Raw genomic sequence first — 26,050 nt, forward strand, 5'->3', positions numbered from 1 at the left:
GTGCACTAGCTACTGAGGAACTACAAGTCCAAGCAGGGCATGCTGCCACCTGTAGTTCCACAGCAGATTGCAGCTGGAGGGTCCTGCTTTACACCTGTTCTATACATGCAACCTCAGGAGCACAGGTTAGAACAATGCACCGCGGCGGCAGCATGACCCACACCCACGCTGTCATATATGCACCGAGGCTTAGCAGGCACTCTGTCAGAGCAATACATAATGTCGCAGCCTTGTCACACAGCAGCACGCACCTGGACCGTCACAGTGAGAGCAGAGGAGTGATGGATACTGCACCGAGCGCACACTGGGCGGCACAATGACAAGAGTAAGAGAAAAAAGAGAACAGGGGAACAGGCAGGTAAGAGGGCGGAAGTGACGTCATCTAGCCCTACCTGTGAGGCTTCAGTAAGGGCGGACGTGACCAATGGCAGAGCAACTCAGTCTGCAGGTACCGCTTCGGCGTTGCTGAGCGCCACAGGAAGCGACGTCAAGTAAGGGCGGAAGTACTTGTATGTAAGTTCTATCAAGTGCTGGCAAGTGAAGACTCTTGTGTGGAAAAGAGCTAGTGGTTACACCCAGAGGCCGGAAGTATTGCAAGATTTGTTTTCTGTCTACACAGTTTGGTTCCCTTTTATGCAGAGAATCATGATGTACTGAGTAATAAGTGCAAAGTTTCCTAATATCTGCCTTTCTGAACAACAGCCGCCCTGTATGACCTGAGGCCGCCAGCTTTTCCATGGGAATAAGTTGTTTGCTACGTGGAAACTTTCCTAACCATGTGAACAGGGTTACAGAAACCCTATTCATATGCATGGGATGGCTGTTGTCATCAGATTTCTACCTGGAACCTGCACCAAAATCTGACACGTGTGACCGGACGCTTGATTTGAGTGATTGGGGGTAGTACATGAATTTTTATGCCAGTTTTCTGGAATTTTGCATAAAAAAAGCTGTGCAGAGGTCAAGCTGTGATATGAAGTACTATAAATGGTATTATATATATACAGAGGTGATACTTGTCATTGTAATCCTGTGATGATAATGAGATGACTGCTGAAAATTAATCTGTACAGATCTAGAAGTGGCGCCTATTATAGGACTTAGTGGCCAGTTTGAAAACTGCCGTATTTTAGGATTTTCTTTTAGCCCTTAGGCTCCCAGCGCCATACATGTATGGCCCTGGTTGGTTCTTTAAACGCGGTGCTCGCTCGCACGTGCAGCGGGCGCCATGGCCGGCGGGTCTCTGCTGTTTCAAATAATGCCGATCGCAATCATTTAAGCCTTTAGATGCCTTGGTCAAGTGCGACCACGGCATCCAAATAGCCCAAAAACTGGAAGTGCGCATTTCCTGGTTAAGACTGGCTCCCCCAGGTGGCGATCAGAGAAGCCAGTCATTCATTCTAATATGCTGAGTCTCTCTGAAGAGAGCCAGCGTATTAGAGGAGCAGTTCCTATGTTGGCCAACAGGTGGCTAACATAGACCCCTTTCACACAAGCGAGTTTTCCACTCGGGCGTAATGTGTGATGCGAACGCATTGTGCCCGCACTGAATCCGGACCCATTAATTTTAATGGCTCTGTGTACATGAGCATTGTTTTTCACGCATCACTTGTGCGTTATGTGAGAATCGCAGCCTGTTCTATATTCTGCGTTTTTTACGCAACACTGGCCCCATAGAAGTGAATCGGGCTGCGTGAAAAACGCATTGCATCCGCAAGCAAGTGCGGGTGCGATGCGTTTTCACTGATGGTTGCTAAGAGATGTTCGTAAACCTTCAGTTTTTTATCAAGTGCTTGAAAAACGCATCAATGCGCATTTCACCCGCGCGATAAAAACTGAACGCAATCGCAGGCAAAACTGACTCAACTTGCTTGTGAAATGGTGCGAGTTTTCCTGAACGCACCCCGACCTAATCCGTATCGTTTGTGAGAAAGGAGCCATAGGATATCAGCAAATTCAGCTTGTACTGTTATTGTATGGGAATACAGTATAAACTGTAATAAATCTGAGTACTGCACATTGTAGCCTCTTAGAGGGGCAATATAAACTTTAAAAAAGTTAAAAAATAAATAAAAAATCACCCCCTTTCCCTAGAATGAAAAAATACATAAGCAATACAAAATATAAACATCATGGGCATTATCATGTCCAAAAATGCACGTACTATTAAAATATAAAAATATTGATGTAACGGAAAAAAGTATCAAATTGGCCAATTCACAATTTTTTATTGCTTCTCTTACCCCAAAAACGGAATAAGCTGGTATCAAAAAGTCACAGACACTCCAAAATGGTACAGATCTTCCTGCAAAAAATTTGCCCCCAAACAGCATGGTAGACACAACTATAAAAAAGTTATGGGGGTCAGAATATGGCGATGTAAAAAAAATTAAAAATTTCTACATAGAGAAAAAAAACAATAAAACTGTGGCGGAATTGCGCCTTTTTCCCCAATTCCACCCTATTTTTCTGCTTCCCACTACATTGTATGCTATATTAAATGGTGGCATTAACAATTAAAACAAACCCTCATACGGCTATGTGAATGGAAAAATAAAAAAGTTATGGCTCCAGGAAAAACAAAAATGAAAAAAAAAACACTCCGGTATCTAAGGGTTTAATACTATCACGAGGGTGTCAAGAGCCACGTCTGACTCCGTTATACCCGGGGTTAGGAAGTCGCAGCGGGTGGCTGCGCGCTCTATGTCTAAAGATCACGTTGTTTCTTAGTGATTGTTTTCTGTGTTTGCCTTGCTATCCTTTTTGTCTCACTCAGGGATCCGTAGCTTCTCCTCCTCAGCTGTTTCTTGTCTGCCACTCCCAAACTCCTTATATTCTCCTCTCACACTTCTCTTGTTGCCAGTTATAGAGCTTCCTGCCTGGACATCTATGCTGACCCACTGGAGCTGTGAATCCTGGTTGTTGTTCCAGAGTGCTACCCTCCGGATCCCTGTTGGGCTTTTGTTGTCTCCTGTTGTTGCCCACCTGGGATTATATGTTTAGTTTGTATTGTCTGTCCTCCCCTTGGTGTTTTCCTTTAGAGCTAGTGGTGCGGACTAGTGTTCCCACCGCCCTGTTCACTATCTAGGGCTCATCCTAGGGAAAGCCAGGGCTTTAGGCACGTGATCGGCGTACGGGTGAGGAACCCGTCTAGGGACGACAGGGCAGCCAGGCGCCAGCCGCAAGGTGAGTCAGGGGTCACCACCTTCCCTCTCACTAGGGCAGGGCCTCCCTCTTTTCCTCCCTCCGTGTCACGTATGTGACAGTTACGCCGATCGTGATAAATACAGATAGTAACATAGAAAATTTAATTTCTTTAAAAAATGTTAAACATAAAAATTGATTTAACCATTGGGTCATTTTCTAACATCCTCTTTATATAAACATAGAATGTGTCGGCAGATCAGAACCATTTGGCCCATCTAGTCTGCCCAATATACTGAATGCTATGAATAGTCCCCTGGCCCTATGTTATATGAAGGATGGCCTTATGCCTATCCCATGCATGCCTAAACTCCTCCACTGTATTTGCAGCTACCACTTCTGCAGGAAGGCTATTCCATGCATCCACTACTAAAACGCCACCGATTTTACCATATTATATATCTTTAGCCCTTCACATAAGCTGATTATGCTCCCAGAATCCTCTGCGTCAGATCTGCTCTATTTATAGGGATGCATCCTAAATCCCTTGCAGTGTTGATTGAGCTAATAAGCAGAGTCCTAGTAGCGCAGGTTGTATGTTCTCTAATGGACCAGTGGTGTCTCCTACTCTTCCTGCGAAGGTAGGTAACATCTCAACTAATCCTTACAATTTATCTAACCTAGGCATGCTCAACCTGCAGCCCTCCAGCTGTTGCAAAACTACAACTCCCAGCATTCCCGGACAGCGTTCAGCTATCAGCCTACAACAGGGCATGGTGAGAGTTGTAATTTTACAACAGCTGGAGAGCCGCAGGTTGAGCATGCCTGATCGAACAGAAAAACATAGATTGTGGATCCGCAATACACAGATGGGGTCCGCGTGCGTTCCACAATTTTCGGAACCGAACGGGCTGTCCATAATAGAAATGCCTATTTTTGTCCGCAAAACGGACAAGAATAGGACATGTTCTATTTTTTTTGTGGGGCCAAGGAATGTAGCAACGGATGTGGACGGCTGTCCGCATCTTTGTGGCCCCATTGAAGTGAATGAGTCCACATGCGAGCCGCAAAAAGATGCGGCTCGGATTTGGACCCAAACAACTGTCGTGTGAATCAGGCCTGACTCAACATATATAACATGGGGCTCACAATACTCATAGCAGATGTGGGACTAAGACACCTGGACTGGTCAAGGATTTCATTAGGGATTCAATTCACTATCTTTTAATAGATTATCCAATGAAGAACTGTAAGGGGTACAGCATTACAAAAATTGTACATTGTATTTATTATTTATATATACATTTTTAATGAGTTTTAATTTACATATTATTTTCATGACTATTACTTGAAATTGGTCAAATTATTCAAATCTAGCTATTTATTGAAAATGTATGATATGTTTTTATGTATATATGGTAATTTTTTTTTAGAATCGCATTCCTTATTAAAACCTTAAAGAATTTTATGTTGGATTTAATTAATTTAGAATAATTTTATATGACAGGTATTTACCTAAAATGCATTAAAACCTAACCAAACGAAGATACCTATTTATTTATTTAAATATTTGATTTAATAACATTCCGTATGTGATCATGATTAAATGACTGTTAGGTATGATTTTTTTTTTTGATTCAATACAAATAAATAATAAAATATACTAATGCTAAATCCCAATGCTGAACATTAAAAGAAAGAGTTCTTGTAATACCATTCCTTATACATAGATATATCATGAAATATTAGTGACATGCTGTTAGCATGGATGTATTTAAAGGCTATATGGTGTTTTTTTTTTTATTGAAATTGACATATTTAAAAAAATAATTTTTTTTATTGATCTTTATTAAAAAATTTCAGCCATTTTTGTTCTACAAGTTATAGGGATTTTACGAGAATTTTCCCAAAAATGCCCCTCTCCTAAATGCCTGGGCCCCTCACACAAATTGTACTTACTGTACTTACACGCGTCACTCCTGATGCCCGCACGGCCACCTCTGCATCTCTCCATCGCCAGAGCAAAACATCCTCGAAGGGGGGGCAGCCAATAGTAGGTCGCGACGGGAACAAGCCTCCCTAGCACCACCCGCGAAACTAGGGAGGCTCGTTCCCTGCTATTGTCTGCCCCCGATGGATGTTTTCATCTACGCGATGGGGAGATGCAGCGGCAGCTGTGTGAGCATCAGAAGCGATGCGGGGAGCGGGCTAAGTACTATCCATGTGAGGGGCCCTGGCATTTTGGGGTGGCATTTTTGGGGTTGGATATACCTTTTAAATACCAATCAGATACATCATCAGTGGGGTCCGAAAGCTGGCTCCCCCATTGATGAGATGTTTGAGAAGACACTGGCGTGGCCTTCCTACAGATTTTCCTGGGCCAGTAACGACACGTTCATCGGTCACATGGCCTAGGCACAGCTCAGCGCTATAGGAGTGAATGGGGCTGATGAGCGCGATACCAAGCACATCTGCTATATACAATGTACAGCGCTGTGTTTAGTGAGCACGAGAAGGCTGCTTCTCCTCCTGTGAGCGCCGGTGCCTTTCCAGACAGCTGATCGGTGGGGGTCCCAAGTAGCCGACCCCTGCCGATCAGATACTGTTGATCTATCCAGAGGATAGGCCATCAGTTTTAAAATCTTGGAAAAAAAACTTTTAAAAGTTTCAGCATATCTGCAGAGTATCTTGCTTTCAGTTTCACATTTAACCCATCATGCTGCTGCTCTGACTACCAAATCTGTAGCCCTTATCTCTATACTCCTGTCCCCTCATAAACACTCATTTAATTCTGCATTTAGACTGCCTAAATGTCAGGCAGTGTAAATCTCATCTCACCGGGCCCCATCAATCATAGTGAAGAGGGCGTGGCAGTTGCAGAGAGAGCAGAGCCTCTAGGTGTAATGGTAACGCCCCCGTTGCTCCTAGAGGCTAATTTGCATATATTAAAACATCATTTTTCTCGGCAATGTGGGCACATATGAACATGAGACCAACACAGATGTCTTCAGCTGCCAAGTGCACATATAACAGGTCAGCCAGTTTCATAGGTACAAAACTGCTGACAGATGCCCTTTAAGCCATATTCTTATCAGTCTGATTAGATTTTAGTTATAATGAGTGTTTATGAGCTGTCAGGAGTATTTCAAAAATGTAAAAAAAAAAAAAAACTATTAAAATTTTTAACAATATCCTGACGCTTTATTAAATGCAGAGATGAACTCATTTTTCTCTCCTGAATTGTGAAATGGTTTGTAGTTCAGTCACTAAAATTGATTGTTTTCAAATGTCAAATTCACTTTTGCCAATTTTTTTAAGTAAATACAGTTGTCCACGATTTCTTTAAAAATAAAAATCCACCCTCATGTGCATCATTGGAGCCAATGTGTCCCCAAGTGGCATGTCACTGCTGAGTCACATGCCGTCAAAAGACACATCACTGCTGAGGCCAGTCATTAGCTGCAATGGCGCATGTGACCTCATCCATGCAAATAGTTAACATGCGGCACTGAAGATGGCCCTGGACTCATGGAGCCAAAATCGGACAGTGGGGTGCAGGTTGATATATGGAAAAAAAAAAAAAAAAAAGTAGATCTTGGAGAACCTGTCACGGTAGGTAAGATAAGAGAAGGAAACGGAACACGACAATGCAAACAAAACAACTGACTAGGCCCCAAATGCTAGGGAACAAAGTGGTCACCTCCTAGCATTCCCTTAAACACTTTCTTTAAGCTGCTATGTCCGTGTGCATATCTCGATGGTAGATATGCACATGCCCACGTACCTAAGACTATAACACACTGAACCAAACCCTCAGCTGTAGGGAAGAGGGAAAGAGACACCCAGCTCCTTCAACAACCGAAGGAGCTAGCGTCACCCTAGAGGCCTAGTAAAGATAGACACAGAAGGGAAAAGGACTTATCTAGAGATGTGTTGGAGAAGCTGATCCACCAAACTTCCAGAGCTCACACAAGGCAGAACTATAACCTGCAAAGGCTATAGGGAGAGGGAGGAATAAATAGCCTCACCAACTACCTAAAGAACAACACCTAGGAGAAGGTGGGATTCAGTTCAAACCCACAACAAAACAAACTGTCAGATCGAGTCACGTGCAGCAACTCTTACAGATCTCCTCAGAACACCCACAGGGCAGGGCATGACAGAACCCCCCCCCCCCCCCATCCTTTCTACATGTGACCTCCGGACCCCCAGGTCCAACTTTATCCGGTTGTGCCCTGTGAAAGGCATTGACAAGGTGGCTAGCATTAACATCGGTAGCCGGAACCAACATTCTTTCCTCGGGACTGTATCCCCTCCAATGCACCAGGTACTGAAGGGAGCCCCGAAGAACACGTGAGTTGAGAATTCTAGAGATCTGAAACTCCAGATTACCATCAACCAAAAAAGGAGGAGAAGGCAAAGGAGATGGTTCCGCAGGTTCCACATATTTCTTCAACAAGGACCTGTAAAACACAATATGGATCTTCCAGGCCTGCGGAAGTTCCAGACGAAACGCCACTGGATTGACAATAGCCAAGATTTTGTAAGGGCCAATAAATTTTGGACCCAATTTCCAAGAGGGTACCTTCAGCTTAATGTTTTTAGTGGACAACCAAACCAAATCACCCACACACAGGTCTGGACCAGTCATCCGTTTATATCTTTCAACCATTTTTTTCAAATTAACTTGAATCTTCTGCCAGATAGATGACAAAGAGGAAGAGAATCTCTCCTCTTCCGGTATCCCAGAAGATTTGGTCCCAGAAAAAGTACCAAACTGAGGGTGAAAGCCATATGTGCCAAAAAATGGTGACTTATCAGTTGACTCCTGCCTACGGTTATTCAAGGCAAACTCAGCTAAAGACAAGAACAAGGACCACTCATCCTGATTCTCAGCGACAAAACACCTCAAATAGGTCTCCAGGTTTTGGTTGGTGCGCTCAGTTTTACCATTCGACTGAGGATGAAAAGCCGAAGAGAAAGACAACTGAATACCCAGATGAGAACAAAACGCCCTCCAAAACCTGGAAACAAATTGTGTCCCCCTATCAGACACCACATCAGAGGGAATGCAGAGTTTTCGCATTGGGCAAACCTGATAATGGTACAAAGTGACCATTTTGCTGAAGCGGTCCACTACCACCAAAATCACAGTCTTCCCAGAGGAACTCGGCAAATCAGTAATGAAGTCCATGGACAAATGCGTCAAAGGAGGAAGAGATCCTGATGGCCGAGTGTGAGGCACTTTCGCGCGTGCACAGGTCTCACAAGCTGCTACATAACCCTCAACACTTTTACGCAACCCTGGCCACCAGAATCTCCTGGAAATAAGATCTACAGTGTATCTACTTCCAGGATGTCCCGCAAGGACAGTATCATGATGTTCATTGAACACCTTGTATTACAGTTCAAAAGGAACAAACAACTTGCCTGGAGGACAAGAATCGGGTGCCTCCTCTTGAGCCCCAACACTTCAACACTTCCGTCTCCAGCTCGGGGTAAAGAAACCACCACCCCATTAGCCAAAATCGAAGCGGGATCCTCCGAAAAGCTACGTGTCAACGCCTTACCTTTTGACGTTTTTAATCCCAGGGCGATAGTGACCACAAAATTGAACCTGATAAAAAACAATGACCATCAAGCCTAACTAGGATTTAAACTCTTTGCAGATTGCAGGTAAGCCAGATTCTTATGGTCAGAAAATACCGTAATCGGATGGGTAGCCCCTTCTAGCCAATAACGCCACTCTTCAAAGGCCAATTTGATGGCTAACAACTGTCTATTCCCAACATCATAATTTCTTTCGGCGGCTGAGAGTTTCTTGGAGAAAAGGTGCCATTTGCTAGGAGAAGGACCCTGCGACAAGACTGCTCTGACTCACACTTCTGACGTGTCAACCTCCACAATGAAGGGTTGAGACACATCAGGTTGCATCAGAATGGGAGCAGAAGCAAAACATTTATTAATAGCAGAAAAAGCCTGTAATGCCTCATCCGACCAGACAGAGAAGTCAGCGCCCTTCCTAGTCATATCTGTCAAAGGTTTGACAATGGTGGAATAATTCAGGATGAATTTTCTGTAGTAAGTAGTAAATCCTAAAAACCACATCAGCGCTTTCTGATTCTCCGGCCGATCCCATTCCAGTACCGCACGGACCTTTTCGGGATCCATACAAAAAACGGAGGCAGAAAGCAAGTACCCCAAAAATGTCAGCTCCTGAACCGCAAACACACATTTTTCCAACTTAGCATACAATTTATTCTCCCGAAGGATCCATAACACTTGTCTCAAATGATCCTGATGAGTCTTCATATCAGGTGAGTAAATTAGTATATCATCGAGGTAAATAACAACGAACCTCCCCACCAAATGATGAAAAATATCATTAATAAAGCGCTTAAAGAATGCTGAAGCATTAGTTAAACCAAAGGGCATGACTAGGTTCTCGAAGTGACCCTCTGAGGTATTGAAGGCCGTTTTCCATTCATCTCCTTCCCTGATTCTGATCAGAATATTAGCTCCTCTTAAATTTTACTTAGAAATCACCTTGGAAGTTGGCACCAACAATCTGATCAAATAGATCCGGAATCAAGGGAAAGGGGATAAGGATCACGGACAGGAATGAGATTCAGTTTCCGGAAATCTAGGCACTGTCTAAGGGATTCGTCCTTCTTCTTTACGAAAAAGAAGCCAGCGGCCATAGGAGACTTAGATGGTCTAATATGCCCCTTTACCAATCTCTCGGCAATATACTCCCGCATAGCTACTCTTTCGGGTTGAGAAAGATTATATAACCAATATTTTTAAAATTTTGCTCCGGGGATAAGATTGACCGGACAATAATACTCTCGGTGAGGAGGCAACTCCTGAGCTCCACCCTCCAAGAATACGTCTGAAAAATCGGAAAGAAACTGAGGCAACACCTTAGTGGACACCACCGAAATAGAGGCACTAAGACAGTTGTTCATACAAAATTCCGCGAGAGGGGGGTGGAATCTATAGCAAACACTGGTATTTCTTTGCTTAAAGCGCTAGTTTTAAAACCATGACTCTGAAGAAATTGAAAATCAATAAGATTAACCCCTGCGCCACTGTCAACAAATACCTGTAACTCAAAATTTCCAGAGTCTAGCGCCACCATGGCAGGCAGGAGGAATCGGGTACTGCAGGTAGGATACGAATATGCCTGCTCTGACTCCCCATTCACACTACCAAGAGTAAGGGAGTTTTTTTTTCCTTTGAAGGAATTCTTTATTTGTTTTTCATTACCACTTCAAGGTTTAATAAAAGGGCACGGATTAACGAAATGACCTTCTTTACCACAGAAGTAACAGTCTATTCAGCTACCTAAAATTCTTATTAGCATAGCAAGAAGTAACCTGACCCAATAGCATAGGCTCCTCTCCAGCCCCTAATTCAAGTTTTATAGTACCCCGAGGAACAGGAGTGACTGATTTTCCACCAGACAGCATCCCCTGCACCTCTCCCTAAGATGTCTATCAATCTGTACTGCCAGAGACATGGCCGCCTCCAAAGAATCAGGTTTTTCATGAAATGCAAGGGCATCTTTTAATCTCTCAGATAACCCCTGACAGAACTGACTACGGAGTGCAGGATCATTCCACTCCGAGTCAGTCACCCATCTTCTAAATTCGACACAATATGACTCAGCAGTACGTTCTCCCTGGGACAAGCTGCGCAACTTAGATTCAGCCATAGAGACCCGGTCTGGGTCCTCATAAATCAGGCCTAGAGCTCAGAAAAATTCATCCACCAGCCGGAGGGACTGTGAACCGGTCGGCAGAGAAAAAGCCCAAGACTAAGCGTTACCTTTAAGCAGAGAAATAATAATCCCTACTCTTTGGTTTTCATCTCCAGATGAAATCGGATGCAGACGAAAATGCAATTTACAGGACTCCCTGAACCTATCAGGAAGAGGTTCCAGGTCAACCTGGTTTCCCCCGGCGGCGCCAGACGCCAAAGTACTCTGACACCATGTAACCGAATTAGCTACCTCCAAAGACAATCCCTGCATGCAATCAACCAAAGCATCAATAGTTTCCATTTTGCAAACAGCAAGGGAAAAAATGACGGTAGGGCGGGTTATAATGTCACGGTAGGTAAGATAAGGGAAGGAAACAGAAAACGACAAGGCAAACAAAACAACTGACTAGGCCCGAAACGCTAGGGTCACCTCCTAGCAATCACTAAAACACCTTACCTAAGCTGCTATGCCCATGTGCATATCTCGATGGTAGATAAGCACATGCCCACGTACCTAAGACTATAACACACTGAACCAAACCCTTAGCTGTAGGGAAGAGGCAAAGAGACACCCAGCTCCTTCAACAACCGAAGGAGCTAGCGTCACCCTAGAGGCCTAGTAAAAACAGACACAAAAGGGAAAAGGACTTATCTAGAGATGAGCTGGAGCAGACGATCCACCAAACTTCCAGAGCTCACACAAGGCAAAACTATAACCCGCAAAAGCTATTGGGAGAGGGAGGAATAAATAGCCTCACCAATTACCTAAAGAACAATCCCTGGGAGGAGGTGGGATTCAGTTCAAACCCACAACAAAACAAACTGTCAGATCGAGTCACGTGCAGCAACTCTTACAGTTCTCCTCAGAACACCCACAGGGCAGGGCATGACAGAACCCCTTTAACACAAAAGATTCTTCTATTGTATTCTATGGACCTGTGTATCTGCAAATCAGAGAAATCAGTGAGACGGGAAACCAGGCAAAGCGATTCTCACATATGTAAATGTAATATTAAAGAGGTTCCCCGGGAATTTAAAACACTACATATGGGTTCAAAATGTAAAGATTACTTTGCAATTTACATACCGTACTGATGCAGCTCCAGTCCCGTACCTCAGGTCTTACGTGTCCCCCAGTGGTACTTATTGTTTCGGCGTGTGAGGTCACTATGGTGACATCACCACTCCAGCCAATAATTGGCGGTCTGTTCGGTGCATGTGAACATGAAATGGACTGGTCTGGTTAACATATTCCACAGTTAATTACTTCCATTTTGAGTAAAGATATTTTGGGGTATTTGCAGACTATAAAATTGCCCAGGACCATACATCCTAGGGGCCTACAGGAGCATCTTAAGTCCACCACTGATAACTTTACTGACCAACCTTGTCAAAAACATGGGGTTTTGCAAAAAAGTCAAAAGGCAACAAAACTTCCCATGTGAATACAACCTAGAGGGGTTATTCTAGCCATAACCATGTATCACCTACTAAATGGATAGTGATAAACATTAAATTGGTGATGTTTAGACTGCTGAGCCCCCACCAGCTGATAGAATGGGGGGCACCAGTCCTCCTTTTGTTTGAACCACATAACTAGTTGGTGCAAGAATTGGACCTGGGTTCCCGCGTTTTTGCTATCCATGGATGTCCCATTCTCCGGACCACCACCAATCTATCACCTAAGCTCCATGGATAAGTGATAGATGTTTCTGTCTGGAATCCCCCTTTAAATAAAATAAATAAAATTACATACATTTGTACATATAATTACTGTAATGTTTTCAAACCAAGGAGTGTTTTTTATTATTTTTTTAATTATTTTTTTAATGTACAGTATAGTTCTTAGCCTTGTAATACCAGGTGAAAGTTATGACTAAGACTTGATGTCGAAACGCGTCAACCTGTTATGGCTCGCGTTCCTGTACTTTTAATGTATACCGAATAAAACTTGGATTTTAACAGAGGATGACAGTGATTTTTTTCCTATACCAGGTGAAAGTGTTAGTAATTGTTCTGTGCAGAATATTTTTTTTACCTCATTGTGTGTGTAATTAGAGAGCTATTTAGATAATTGTCACCACCAAAAGCCGATTGAAGACTTTTCTAGATTAACAAACTAATGAAGTCATTACAGGAATTAGGCCTTCTCAGCTTTACAATACAATACAGAGTTAGTGGAGTATAAAGGAATAAACATCTAATCTCATTCATTAACCCTGTAAAGGAATACAGATTAATCTCATTTTTTTTTCAATAGTTTATCGTTTTTCATTTTGTTTGGTTTTGAAAAGTCGCTTTCAGATACACTGTCAAGGAATATATGTTAATAGATGGGGCATCTCCAAGAAAAACCATCATCTCCTAGCCAGAGTGGAGGGTGGCAAAAAATAGTAAAGGCTGTATTACACTGCCCAATGTTTGAGCAGTGCGAGCGCCAATGGATGATAACCTCTCCATCGGCGCTCGTTTGCACTGGCCTGATCACAGGGGCCGATGCAAAGTGAATGTGGGCGGAAGGATTGCTACCACAGTCGTTCCTCCCTCATTCAGTTCTGTTGTGTTACAGTTTTTTTTTTTTTAAACAGCGGTGGGCATTTTTTCTTATTATTGCATTGTACTCATTTTGAGCTAAAAAACATTTTTCAATTGATCTTTATAAAAAAAATATGGAGCCCTTTTTTCTGTACATAGCTGAGATTCTCTCTTTTCCTTCAGTTGGAGAGCAGGTGACTCCTTATCTCTGCTCTCTGACGTTATAAACACTCATTATAGCTCAGTTCTTATCTTACTGATATGAATGTGGCTTAAATAAAGATGGATTTACACGGGACGACTGAGTGGCCGATTGTCGGGAACAAATCGTTTCTTCCTGACAGTTGGCTGCTCGTTCAGTGAAGGAGACCGCGCATTTACATTCAGCGATCACCTACACAGTATGAGGACTCAGCATCACAATACTTCATGGTTTCTGAGCAGCAAATCCCTGTTTACACCACATGATCTGCTGCTCAGAAGCCATGATCTTGTTTTTGGTACTATTTTATTATGTTTATTATTTTTTGGGGCAAGTTGGTGGAATGGAAGAAAAAAAAGAAATTCAGCATTTTTTGCTTCTACAGTGTTCTCTGTGCTGTAGAAATTATGTATAACCTCTATTCTACAGGTCGGTACAATTACTGTGATAGCAAAGATATAACATTTTTATGTTTTACTAATTTTGTACGATAAAAAAACAAAACAAAAATACATTTTTGTGTCACCATATTCTGAGAGCCACAGCCTCCCCCCCCCCCCCCCCATCATCAAAGCCATGTGAGGCGTGCAACAGAATCTGTGCCAGATATACGCCATAAAAGTGCCCCATATTTGGTCATAAATGTGTCTGTGTATTTCGGTCCGCAAACCGCAAATCCGCAAAATACAGTTACCTTCTGTCTACAGACTGAGTTTCTATTGATGGGATTCTCAAATCAATAGAAAAGACTATCCTCATCTCTGATGTGAATTAGAACCAGAATAGGACATGTTCTGTAATTTGCGGAACGGCCACATAGAGCTTCAAAAAATATGGATGTCCGCATGCCCCATAGAAATAAATGTCGCAGTGAGCTATCTGCAAAAAATGCGGATAGCACATGGATAAAAAAAATACGGTCATGTGCATGAGGCCTTACTGGTATTTTTTGGAGTTTAGTGGGACAAGTAATTTGATTAAATGATGTTTGGGTTTTGTAGGAACTACCAGCAACATTAAAATGTTTTCTTCGTTACAGGGGTTGACCTTGGTCAGAATAATATGGCTGAATTATTTCTAGGCAAAGTTTTGATAAAAAATAACAGTGATCAGGACGAGTTGGACACTGAGCGAGAGGTTTGGAAGATACTGGAAAATCGTATTCTGCTTTTGTACTTTGCCGAGTCAGGATGTCCACGCTGCCAGGAGTTTGCACCTCTCTTAAAGGAATTCTTTACCAAACTGACTGATGAGTTCTACGTGAACCGAGCTTCCCAGCTGGCACTGGTTTATGTGACCCTAGACCGCACTGAGGAGGAGCATGACAACTTCATAAAGGACATGCCAAAGCGGTGGTTATTGGTACCTTTTGAAGATGAAGAGTTTAGAAGGTAAATTTTGGAGTCTACTTGTAGTTATAATGTTCAAATTTTCACAGAAAAATTGGCTTTTATGGGGATGGTCTTAAAGAAAAAGTATATATACATGTACAATCATCAAAAGCCCAAATGATGACGAAAGAGCCCAAATTGAGTGTTTGTTACAGTGGCAGTCCCAGGCTGTCGCTGCTTCGCTACTTTTACGAGGAATATTGCTTATTGAACAACCACTACTCCCATTTTTGCCTTCACTATCACTCCCCTCCTTCCCTTGCATTATGTGCTGATGCATGGCTGCTTCTAATTGTAATCAGCTTTTGCTATAACACAGTGCTGCTGACTTTATTTCCTTTCCAGAGCAATCAAGGTTCCTAGCATGCTATCTGCTTGCTAAGGTGTTGTCACAGTGTAGGAGGGGGGGGGGAGGTACATAGAATGACAACTGAAGGAAAATGACCAGAAACTAGGCCTCACGGCTGGGAAAGGGAGAAGGTCACCACCTAGGAAACCCTAAACCTAGCCCTGACTCCTGTCAGTATGAATAGACCCGGAAGGTGGGAATATTCATACACCGGAAACCTAGGCACTAGTAATCTTGAATATCCCTAGGAGTAGTGACAGGGTCTGAGACTACTGGTTCCTTCCCAGATGAACGAACCAGCGTCTCCCTGAGGCCTAGTGAACAACGAGCAAATGGGAACAACAAAATACAAAGGGAAGTACACTTATCTTTAATAGAAAATGGATGAGCAGGAACTCAGATGAGGACCACACACCAGCTCTTCCAACTCCAGGCAGATAATATCAACCGCATGGTATGAAGTGTGAGTCCAGACTAAATAGAGGAGCATTAATGACCACAAGCTACACCTGAGACAAGAGGTGTGGTCATTACCAACAACAACACTGCAACAAGTGAGAACAGGCTGTCGGATAACCTAATGTGCAGCCAGTCTCTCAGATCTTCTAACCTCTGTCACAGGAGTGTCCTTGACAGTTGTTTTCTGTTTTCTGCCCATGTACTGACCTTGTCTGTTCATCGTTGCGACCCTCTGATGCCAGCCCAGACCTCGGACCTGTTTCACGGGTTTACACAAATTCTGTTTTTCTATTCCTTCTGTGCCTCGCTCCAATGTTTCTGACCCCTGTGGGTCAGCTGTCATCCACACCGGTGGTTCCCTGAAGCAAAGTCCAGATCACTGTATGGGAGTTGAAGGATAAATACCAGGGAGCCACCAGGATAACGCCCTTAGATTTAGCCCAAAGTCAATGGTTGGTTAACAAACCCTGCCATAACACTGCAATGTTCCTTCTCCCCAGGCCCCCAAGTATACCCACATCCTGAAATTGACAGTACATGTAAGTCCATTGTGTGGTCTCTTTGAAGGAGTTCCCACTGGAAAATATGCTAAACAAAAAATGGGTTATAAAAAAGGCAGCTTCTATATTGTATCATGGGGGGAAGAATCTGTCACAAAAAGAATCTGGAAGGCAAAAGGGTTGGTCTTCTTACGTTGTGATGTTCTGTGGTGTGTATAATGGTTTTCAAATGTTTTGAGAGGTATCATGAAAAAACACTGATCTAGAAGAAGAAGATGGTAGTTTTGCCAAGTGTTTATGTGTTCAATGCTTTCTCATTGTAAGCTGAGGTGCAGTTTAATTCATCGTTACTACAGATTACTCTGAAACACCCCAAAAAAAACTAAAATCATACTTGCCAAATTTTCAGAGGTGAGAGGTAGCCAGTTGCCAATTTTTTTTAATATTGACATGCGCCTTTTGGGGCTGAGTCTGATGATGTAGCATCCTGACGCCACCTACACTTAAAGTTCACAGAGCGCTGCTTTCTGAAAGTAGTTTTCCATGTGGAGCCCAGGAGACGTGCCAGCTCTTGGGAGTCCAGGAGGTCTCCCTTTTTTTCAGGAGTGTATTGGACATATTGGGAGAGTTGGCAATTATGCATAAAATACTCCACAAAGCAGTAAATTACTTAGTTCCACCTAAATTCATTTTTAGCAATATCGGATTACTATGGCAACCTCCAAGAAGACATGGCTGATATCCAACTCTCCAGGAATATTTGGAAGGCTCCTTAAAAAAGGGAGACCTCCTGGACTACCACAGGAGTTGGCAAATATCCCACACAGCACATGCAAGGAGGGGCGTAGCTATAGGGGGTGCAGAGGTAGCAGTCCCTACCGGGCCACGGAGCCTGAGGGGGCCCAAAGACCCTTGGGCCGCATAAGAAGACACCAGTATTATACAAAGTACATACTGGTCAAGGTACACCTCTGGCTGGAGGGAAGGGGTTAGATCAAGAATTTGGCATTATGCTGTTTCAATTTTTGCCTCAGGCAGCACGAAGGCAATGTGTTCCCTCTGCTCCTGGCCACAAAGCACTGAGGGAAGGGGACCCAAGCTGAACTCTTGCACCAGGGCCCATGAGCCTTTAGCTACGCCCTCCATGAGCTCTGACTATATGTGGCACCAGGATTTTGACTTAGCCCTGCCGCCCATGCATGTTCCGAGGGGGCGTGATACATGGCTGAAAGGGCTGAGACACATCAATAAAAGGTGTGACTTATGCTGAAGAGTTATAGATTTAGAAAAATCACATGTTCAGATCCGAACAATTTAAAGGCATCATAAGGTATAGGTTCTCAACCCTCTCCCACCTTCATAGTGCCTAATACCAAACACACGAATCTAGAAATTAAAACCCAGACATTCAGTTTTAGGAAGAAATAAAGGTAATAAACTGAAAAAGTAAGCCACGGGGCCCCCCTCCCCCTTAAGTTAAACATATGATGACATTAGACATTTTTATGCTGTCAGTCATCTCGAGTGCTCAAGGGTTTTATAGAATCATCCAGGCATACTACGCATATAAAACCTGGATAATCTGCACAAACAGACTATGGGTGTCACATAGTATAGTAATGCACAGGAGGAATACCTATAGCTAGAAATTATCTTCAGTCTGACATGCTGTAAATGATTATGGATATTATTTCCTTCCGAGTAATTATCCTCTCATCGTGCATCATTACCCCAATTCATAGTAATAGATTAGCGCTGTACAGATATGGTAATCGCGGCATTTTAAGGGAATGTGACATCAGAAAATGATCTGCCGTTTAAATCACTTTTTTATGATTAACATATTTTTTCTAATTTTTTATGTTATTTTTAATTTTCCATGTCACTTTTTATATTTAAACTAAAACCAAAAATCCTGCACTTTTTGCGCTGGCCACTATGCCTAATAATTGCCGCCACTTCTTGGTCTGTACAGATCACTTTACAGCAGTTATCTCATTGTAATCCTGCCTGTAATGATATCACCTCTGTGTATAGATAAGACAGGATCCACCATTCACAATAGGTGATATCACATCTTATCTATTCTTCCCTTGTACAATGACCTCTGCGCAGGTCACAGAGCATGCCTAGAGAACTCTCATGATAGTTTACTTTATGTCATATCCATGATAGTTTACTGTATGTTATATCCATAATAGTTTACTTTTGCCGTCTCTCTGGCAAACTCTCCTACTCCAGCTTAACACACTGCTTACTCTCTAACTACACAGCAGCTTCTGGAAAGACTAGGGTGGATCCAGCCCACACCTAGCAACCATCTAGAAACTGATTCCTTCACCCCCATGTACACAGCCTTTGGGACAAAAAAATTAATAAAATACAGTATATTATCCCTTGCAGCGGAGCACAGCAGAGCAGTGGGATACTGCAATAGGAATCCCGAAAACCCCTTTAATTGTAGGGTACCATATTTAATGTTTTAAATGCAATTCCTCATACATGGCTGCTAGAGATGAGCGAAGCGACTTCATATGGTACATCCGAAGTCGCTTCGCTAAAAAAAAAAAAAGTTATAATGGTGTACGGAGACCGTTCTCCGTTCAGCATTAGAATGTACTGCCTCCGATGAGGCGAATAATTGATTATTACAGTGAAAAACATTGGAATCAAACTCGGCTTTGGTTCCAAAGTACTACTCGGAGGAGTTTGGTTCCAAGTTTTGAAGTGGTTTTTCACTGTAATAATTACCAAAGTTATTTAACGAAGTCTCGCGCAACTTCGTGAATAAAGGACTTTGCCTCATTGGAGGCAGTACATTCTAATGCTGTACGGAGAAGGATCTCCATACAGCATTATAGCACATTTCTTAGCCAAGCGGCTTCAGATGCTACATCCGAAGTGCTAGATCACTTCTTCCCCAGCTGTGCTAGTTGCCAGATCACTTCTTCCCCTGCTGTGCTATTCACTTCTTCCCCTGCTGTGCTATATGCTAGATCACTTCTTCCCCAGCTGTGCTAGTTGCCAGATCACTTCTTCCCCAGCTGTGCTATTCACTTCTTCCCCTGCTGTGCTATATGCTAGATCACTTCTTCCCCAGCTGTGCTAGTTGCCAGATCACTTCTTCCCCAGCTGTGCTATGTGCTAGATCACTTCTTCCCCAGCTGTGCTATGTGCTAGATCACTTCTTTCCCATCTGTGCTACGTGCTAGATCACTTCTTCCCCAGTTGTGCTATGTGCTAGATCACTTCTTCCCCAGCTATTCTATGTGCTAGATCACTTCTTCCCCAGCTGTGCTAGTTGCCAGATCACTTCTTCCCCAGCTGTGCTATGTGCTAGATCACTTCTTCCCCAGCTGTGCTAGTTGCCAGATCACTTCTTCCCCAGCTGTGCTATGTGCTAGATCACTTCTTCCCCAGCTGTGCTAGTTGCCAGATCACTTCTTCCCCAGCTGTGCTATGTGCCAGATCACTCCTTCCCCAGCTGTGCTATGTGCCAGATCACTCCTTCCCCAGCTGTGCTATGTGCTAGATCACTTCTTCCCCAGCTGTGCTACATGTCAGATAACTCCTTCCCCAGCTGTGCTATGTACTAGATCACTCTTTCTCCAGCTGTGTTATGTGGCAGTTCACCCCCCAGCTGTGCTACATGCCATATCACTTCTTCCCTAGCTGTGCTACGTGCCTGATTACTTCTTCCTCAGCTGTGCTGTGCACCAGATCACTCCTTCCCCAGCTGTGCTATTTGCCAGATCACTCCTTCTCCAGCTGTGCTATATACCAGATCACTCCTTCCCCAGGTGTGCCATGTGCCAGATCACTCCTTCCCCAGGTCTGCCATGTGCCAGATCACTCCTTTCCCAGGTGTGCCATGTGCCAGATCACTCCTTCCCCAGTTGTGCTCCATGCCAAATCACACCTTCTCCAGCTGTGCTCCAGGCCAGGTCACTTCTTCTCCAGTTGTGGTATGAACAAGATCACTCCTTCCCCAGCTGTGCTATGTGCCAGATCACTTCTTCCCCAGCTGTGCTACGTGCCAGATCACTCCTTCCCCAGCTGTGCTACATGCCAGATCAATTTTTCCCCAGTTGTGCTACGTGCCAGATCACTCCTTCCCCAGCTGTGCTATGTGCCAGATCACTCCTTCCCCAGCTGTGCTATGTGCCAGATCACTCCTTCCCCAGCTGTGCTACGTGCCAGATCACTTCTTCCCCAGCTGTGCTACGTGCCAGATCACTTCTTCCCCAACTGTGCTACGTGCCAGATCACTTCTTCCCCAGCTGTGCTACGTGACAAATCACTTCTTCCACAGCTGTGCTACGTGCCAGATCACTTCTTCCCCAGCTGTGCTACGTGCCAGATCACTTTTTCTCCAGTTGTGCTACGTGCCAGATCACTCCTTACCCAGCTGTGCTATGTGCCAGATCACTCCTTCCCCAGCTTTGCTATGTGCCAGATCACTCCTTCCCCAGCTGTACTACGTGCCAGATCACTCCTTCCCCAGCTGTGCTATGTGCCAGATCACTCCTTCCCCAGCTGTACTACGTTCCAGATCACTTCTTCCCCAGTTGTGCTACGTGCCAGATCACTCCTTCCTCAGCTGTGCTATGTGCCAGATCACTCCTTCCCCAGCTGTGCTATGTGCTAGATCACTTCTTCTCCAGCTATGCTATGTGCTAGATCACTTCTTCCCCAGCTGTGCTATGTACCAGATCACTCCTTCCCCAGTTGTGCTATGTGCTAGATCACTTTTTCTCCAGCTATGCTATGTGCTAGATCACTTCTTCCCCAGCTGTGCTATGTACCAGATCACTTCTTCCCCAGCTGTGCTATGTGCCAGATCACTCCTTTCCCAGCTGTACTACGTTCCAGATCACTTCTTCCCCAGTTGTGCTACGTGCCAGATCACTCCTTCCTCAGCTGTGCTATGTGCCAGATCACTCCTTCTCCAGCTGTGCTATGTGCTAGATCACTTCTTCTCCAGCTATGCTATGTGCTAGATCACTTCTTCCCTAGCTGTGCTATGTACCAGATCACTCCTTCCCCAGTTGTGCTATGTGCTAGATCACTTCTTCCCCAGCTGTGCTATGTTCCAGATCACTTCTTCCCCAGCTGTGCTATGTGCCAGATCACCTCTTCCCCAGTTGTGCTATGTGCCAGATCACTCCTTCCCCAACTGTGCTATGTGCCAGATCACTCCTTCCCCAGCTGTGCTATGTACCAGACCACTCCTTCCCCAGCTGTGCTATGTGCTAGATCACTTCTTACCCAGCTGTGCTATGTACCAGATCACTCCTTTCCCAGCTGTGATATGTGCCAGATCACTTCTTCCCCAGCTGTGCTATGTGCCAGATCACTCCTTCCCCAGCTGTGCTATGTGCCAGATCACTCCTTCCCCAGCTGTGCTATGTACCAGATCACTCCTTCCCCAGCTGTGCTATGTGCTAGATCACTTCTTACCCAGCTGTGCTATGTACCAGATCACTCCTTTCCCAGCTGTGATATGTGCTAGATCACTTCTTCCCCAGCTGTGCTATGTGCCAGATCACTTCTTCCCCAGCTGTGCTATGTGCCAGATCACTCCTTCCCCAGTTGTGCTATGTGCCAGATCACTCCTTCCCCAGTTGTGCTATGTGCCAGATCACTCCTTTCCCAGCTGTACTACGTTCCAGATCACTTCTTCCCCAGTTGTGCTACGTGCCAGATCACTCCTTCCTCAGCTGTGCTATGTGCCAGATCACTCCTTCTCCAGTTGTGCTATGTGCTAGATCACTTCTTCTCCAGCTATGCTATGTGCTAGATCACTTCTTCCCTAGCTGTGCTATGTACCAGATCACTCCTTCCCCAGTTGTGCTATGTGCTAGATCACTTCTTCTCCAGCTATGCTATGCGCTAGATCACTTCTTCCCCAGCTGTGCTATGTGCCAGATCACTTCTTCCCCAGCTGTGCTATGTGCCAGATCACCTCTTCCCCAGTTGTGCTATGTGCCAGATCACTCCTTCCCCAGCTGTGCTATGTGCCAGATCACTCCTTCCCCAGCTGTGCTATGTACCAGACCACTCCTTCCCCAGCTGTGCTATGTGCTAGATCACTTCTTACCCAGCTGTGCTATGTACCAGATCACTCCTTTCCCAGCTGTGATATGTGCCAGATCACTTCTTCCCCAGCTGTGCTATGTGCCAGATCACTCCTTCCCCAGCTGTGCTATGTGCCAGGTCACTCCTTCCCCAGCTGTGCTATGTACCAGACCACTCCTTCCCCAGCTGTGCTATGTGCTAGATCACTTCTTACCCAGCTGTGCTATGTACCAGATCACTCCTTTCCCAGCTGTGATATGTGCCAGATCACTTCTTCCCCAGCTGTGCTATGTGCCAGATCACTCCTTCCCCAGCTGTGCTATGTGCCAGATCACTCCTTCCCCAGCTGTGCTATGTACCAGATCACTCCTTCCCCAGCTGTGCTATGTGCTAGATCACTTCTTACCCAGCTGTGCTATGTACCAGATCACTCCTTTCCCAGCTGTGATATGTGCTAGATCACTTCTTCCCCAGCTGTGCTATGTGCCAGATCACTTCTTCCCCAGCTGTGCTATGTGCCAGATCACTCCTTCCCCAGTTGTGCTATGTGCCAGATCACTCCTTCCCCAGTTGTGCTATGTGCCAGATCACTCCTTCCCCAGCTGTGCTATGTACCAGATCACTCCTTCCCCAGCTGTGCTATGTGCTAGATCACTTCTTACCCAGCTGTGCTATGTACCAGATCACTCCTTCCCCAGCTGTGCTATGTGCCAGATCACTCCTTCCCCAGCTGTGCTATGTGCCAGATCACTCCTTCCCCAGCTGTGCTACGTGCCAGATCACTCCTTCCCCAGTTGTGCTATGTGCCAGATCACTCCTTCCCCAGTTGTGCTATGTGCCAGATCACTCCTTCCACGGCATGACTGTGTGTTCAGACCACTGCTTCCCCAGCTGTGCTATGGGACAGACCAGTCTTTTCCACGCATTGCTATGTGCCAAACCTAATGGTATCTTCTTTGTTCCACACCATTCCTTCCTGCTTTGATTTAGACCACACCGTAAAAGGCCACACCATAGCTAACACTGCTATTTGCCCAAACACTACTTTCCCAGATCTGCTTTGTTCTGCACTACTCATTTTCAGACTACAACTTCCCCAGCTCTGCTACATTCCAGATCAGTCCCTAAGATAAAAATACTTAAACGCTTATTGTTGAAAGACCTGAGATTGCGTGGTTTGAATTCATTATATCTTATTTAACCCTGTTTTAGGGAACTGGAAGTTCAGTTCTCAGTTTCTGAAGTACCAGTCCTTGTAGTCCTGAAGCCGTCTGGACAGATCATCTCTCCAAATGCAGTGGATGAAGTGGTTCGCCTAGGACCTCCATGCTTCAAGAATTGGCAGGAAGTGTCTGAAATAATTGACAGAAGTTTCCTTCTTCCAGAGTTCAGTGACTCAACACCTTCAAGGAGTGTCAGCGAACCTATCCGTAGAATAAAATACAAAGTAGAGAGCAACAAGAAGGAGAAGGTGCGGTCTGGAAGGGACGATGATGATGATGGAGGTGGTGGAGGAGGAACGGGTTTCTTCTGAGCAGAACTCAACGTTCAATGTACTGTAAATATTATAACTGGTTCATAAGTATAGATGAATGGATATAAGGGTACTTTCACACTAGCGTTATTCTTTTCCAGTATTGAGTTCTGTCCAAGGGGCTCAATACCGGAAAATAACTGATCAGTTTTATCCTAATGCATTCGGAATGGAGAGCAATCCGTTCAGGATGCATCAAGATGTCTTCAGTTCAGTCACTCTTAGGGTCCATTCACACGTCCGTTGTTTCTTTCCTGATCTGTTGCGTTTTTTGCTGAACAGATCTGGACCAGTTCTGTACCCATTCATTTTCAATGGGTCCTGAAAAAAAATCAGACATTGTGCTGTCCGATTTTTTTCAGGACCCATTGAAAATGAATGGGTCCAGATCTGGTCCAGATCTGTTCAGCAAAAAACGGAACAGATCAGGAAAGAAACAACGGACGTGTGAATGGACCCTTACGGTATTTTCTCCCTCCAAAATTCTGGAACACTTGCCGGAATGCCAGATTTTCCAAATGCATTAATGACGCATCTGGCACCAAGTGTTCTGGCAAAATGGATCTGGTTTTCCGGTCTGCGCATGCGCAGACCTTTAGAAATGCAAAAGAATTAAATAAAAAATACTGGATCCGTTTTTCCAGATGACACAGGAGAGACGGATCCGGTGTTTCAATGCATTTGTTAGACGGATCCGCATCCGGATCCGTCTACAAATGCTATTCATTTGCATGTGGATTTCTGGATCCGTCAGGCAGTTCCGGCGACGGAACTGCCTGCCGGATCTTCACAACGCAAGTGTGAAAGTACTCTAAAACTTGGCACTTTCTAGAAACTAACCAAGGAAATCTTTTCTTCTGTTCTACCCAATATTATATATAAATAACAGTTTTGTATAAAATGTGTTTTGTTGTTTTTATAGATTTTTCTCTATAAACCCAAAAGATGCTGGTTCTGTACTTGGTCTCCATTTGATACTGGCCCTGGGGGGGTGTTTGGTGGTAGCTGAGCAGAAGATAGGATGTGTGCCTCATCATAAATTTAACAAATCCTCCAGTGCCACAGGGGATAACACCATTCTATCAAGTTTCCAACCTTGGTCAAACCTGGCCAGTGTGTTTTTATTTTCTGATTTTTTTATTTTATTTTTTGTACATTATTATGGGGGCAGCCATGTAAATGTTGTTAACAGCAGCCACATGGGCCGTGGCCGTAATGGACAGGAGATGACACCTTTGCTTGTGAAAGTTTTCTAGGTATGCTCTGTGACCTATGCAGAGGTCATTGTGCAGGGAGGGGGAATCTATAAGCTCTGTCCATCACCAATTGTGGATGGTGGAACCTGTGTTATATTTACAGAGGTGATACCTGTCATTGTAATTCTACCTGCGATGTTAATAAGATGACTGCTGAAAAGTGATCTATACAGACCAGAAGGTGCCACCTATTATTGGGCTTAGTGGTCAGTGTGAAAAATGCAAGAAAGATTTTAGGATTTAAAAAAAATAAAGATAGTGATATGGAAAATTAAAAATAACATAAACTTGATTTAAACAGTAGGTCATTTTCTAAGAACGCTTTCCCTTTAACTACCCATTTCCTGATTGTCATCTCAAAAATCTGGGTGTAGAATGAAGGAAAGCAGTCTATAATTTTTGTAATATATTTTGGGCCAGATTTCTTGATTTCTTGTATGTATATAATGATATTTTGCCATAGGCCTTTTTCACACCTGCATTGCCTGCATAATGGGGACTGGTGGAGATCCAGCCGCAGCCCGGCAAATATGCAGATGATAGGCCTCCCCCTCTCTAAAGTCACAGTGCCGTTCCTCTTGGTTTAAAGTGTACTGTATCCCTAACCACACTTTACGGTCATGTTCGTATATATTGTGAAAATGATGTAATTTCTGCTCCTGTACACTGGTGAATAATTGACCAGGTCCCGTCGACTCCCAGGATTCCAAAGTGCCTCTGAAGAGACTCACATAGAAAAAGCTGTCTAGGATCTAAATAATAAATATAAGTCAAAATGTTCCTGGGTACTGGGAGAAGAGTGGGAGGAAGAATGAGTGAGAAACAAGCAGCCAGAAGA

The 26,050-nt window shown here is 44.2% G+C and overlaps 2 protein-coding genes across 3 annotated transcripts in view; one reads left to right on the plus strand and one right to left on the minus strand.

Moving 5' to 3' along the window:
• PGLS (6-phosphogluconolactonase) overlaps nucleotides 1-487 on the minus strand; it is a 33,350-nt gene extending 32,863 nt beyond the window's left edge. Inside the window, exon 1 of one of the 2 annotated variants that reach the window (XM_044279147.1) lies at nucleotides 393-487. The gene's annotated coding sequence lies outside the window, so the exon portion shown is untranslated. The other variant, XM_044279146.1, reaches the window with a different exon arrangement.
• NXNL1 (nucleoredoxin like 1) lies at nucleotides 225-24,019 on the plus strand. The gene is made up of 3 exons (XM_044279148.1): nucleotides 225-358; nucleotides 14,685-15,036; nucleotides 23,635-24,019. Exons 2-3 carry the CDS (start codon nucleotides 14,708-14,710, stop codon nucleotides 23,954-23,956), a joined length of 651 nt encoding a protein of 216 aa, XP_044135083.1. The 5' UTR covers nucleotides 225-358; nucleotides 14,685-14,707; the 3' UTR covers nucleotides 23,957-24,019.
• Nucleotides 24,020-26,050: the final 2,031 nt, after the last annotated feature.

The sequence above is a fragment of the Bufo gargarizans genome, chromosome 2 (assembly GCF_014858855.1).
Source record: "Bufo gargarizans isolate SCDJY-AF-19 chromosome 2, ASM1485885v1, whole genome shotgun sequence".
In the NCBI taxonomy this organism is placed as follows: domain Eukaryota; kingdom Metazoa; phylum Chordata; class Amphibia; order Anura; family Bufonidae; genus Bufo; species Bufo gargarizans.

Excerpts from the sequence above, each read along its gene's own strand:
- NXNL1 (XM_044279148.1), top strand. The coding sequence starts at position 14,708 with ATGGCTGAATTATTTCTAGGCAAAGTTTTGATAAAAAATAACAGTGAT. Across the intron at positions 15,037-23,634 it reads GAAGATGAAGAGTTTAGAAG|GGAACTGGAAGTTCAGTTCT; the intron begins GTAAATTTTGGA and ends ACCCTGTTTTAG.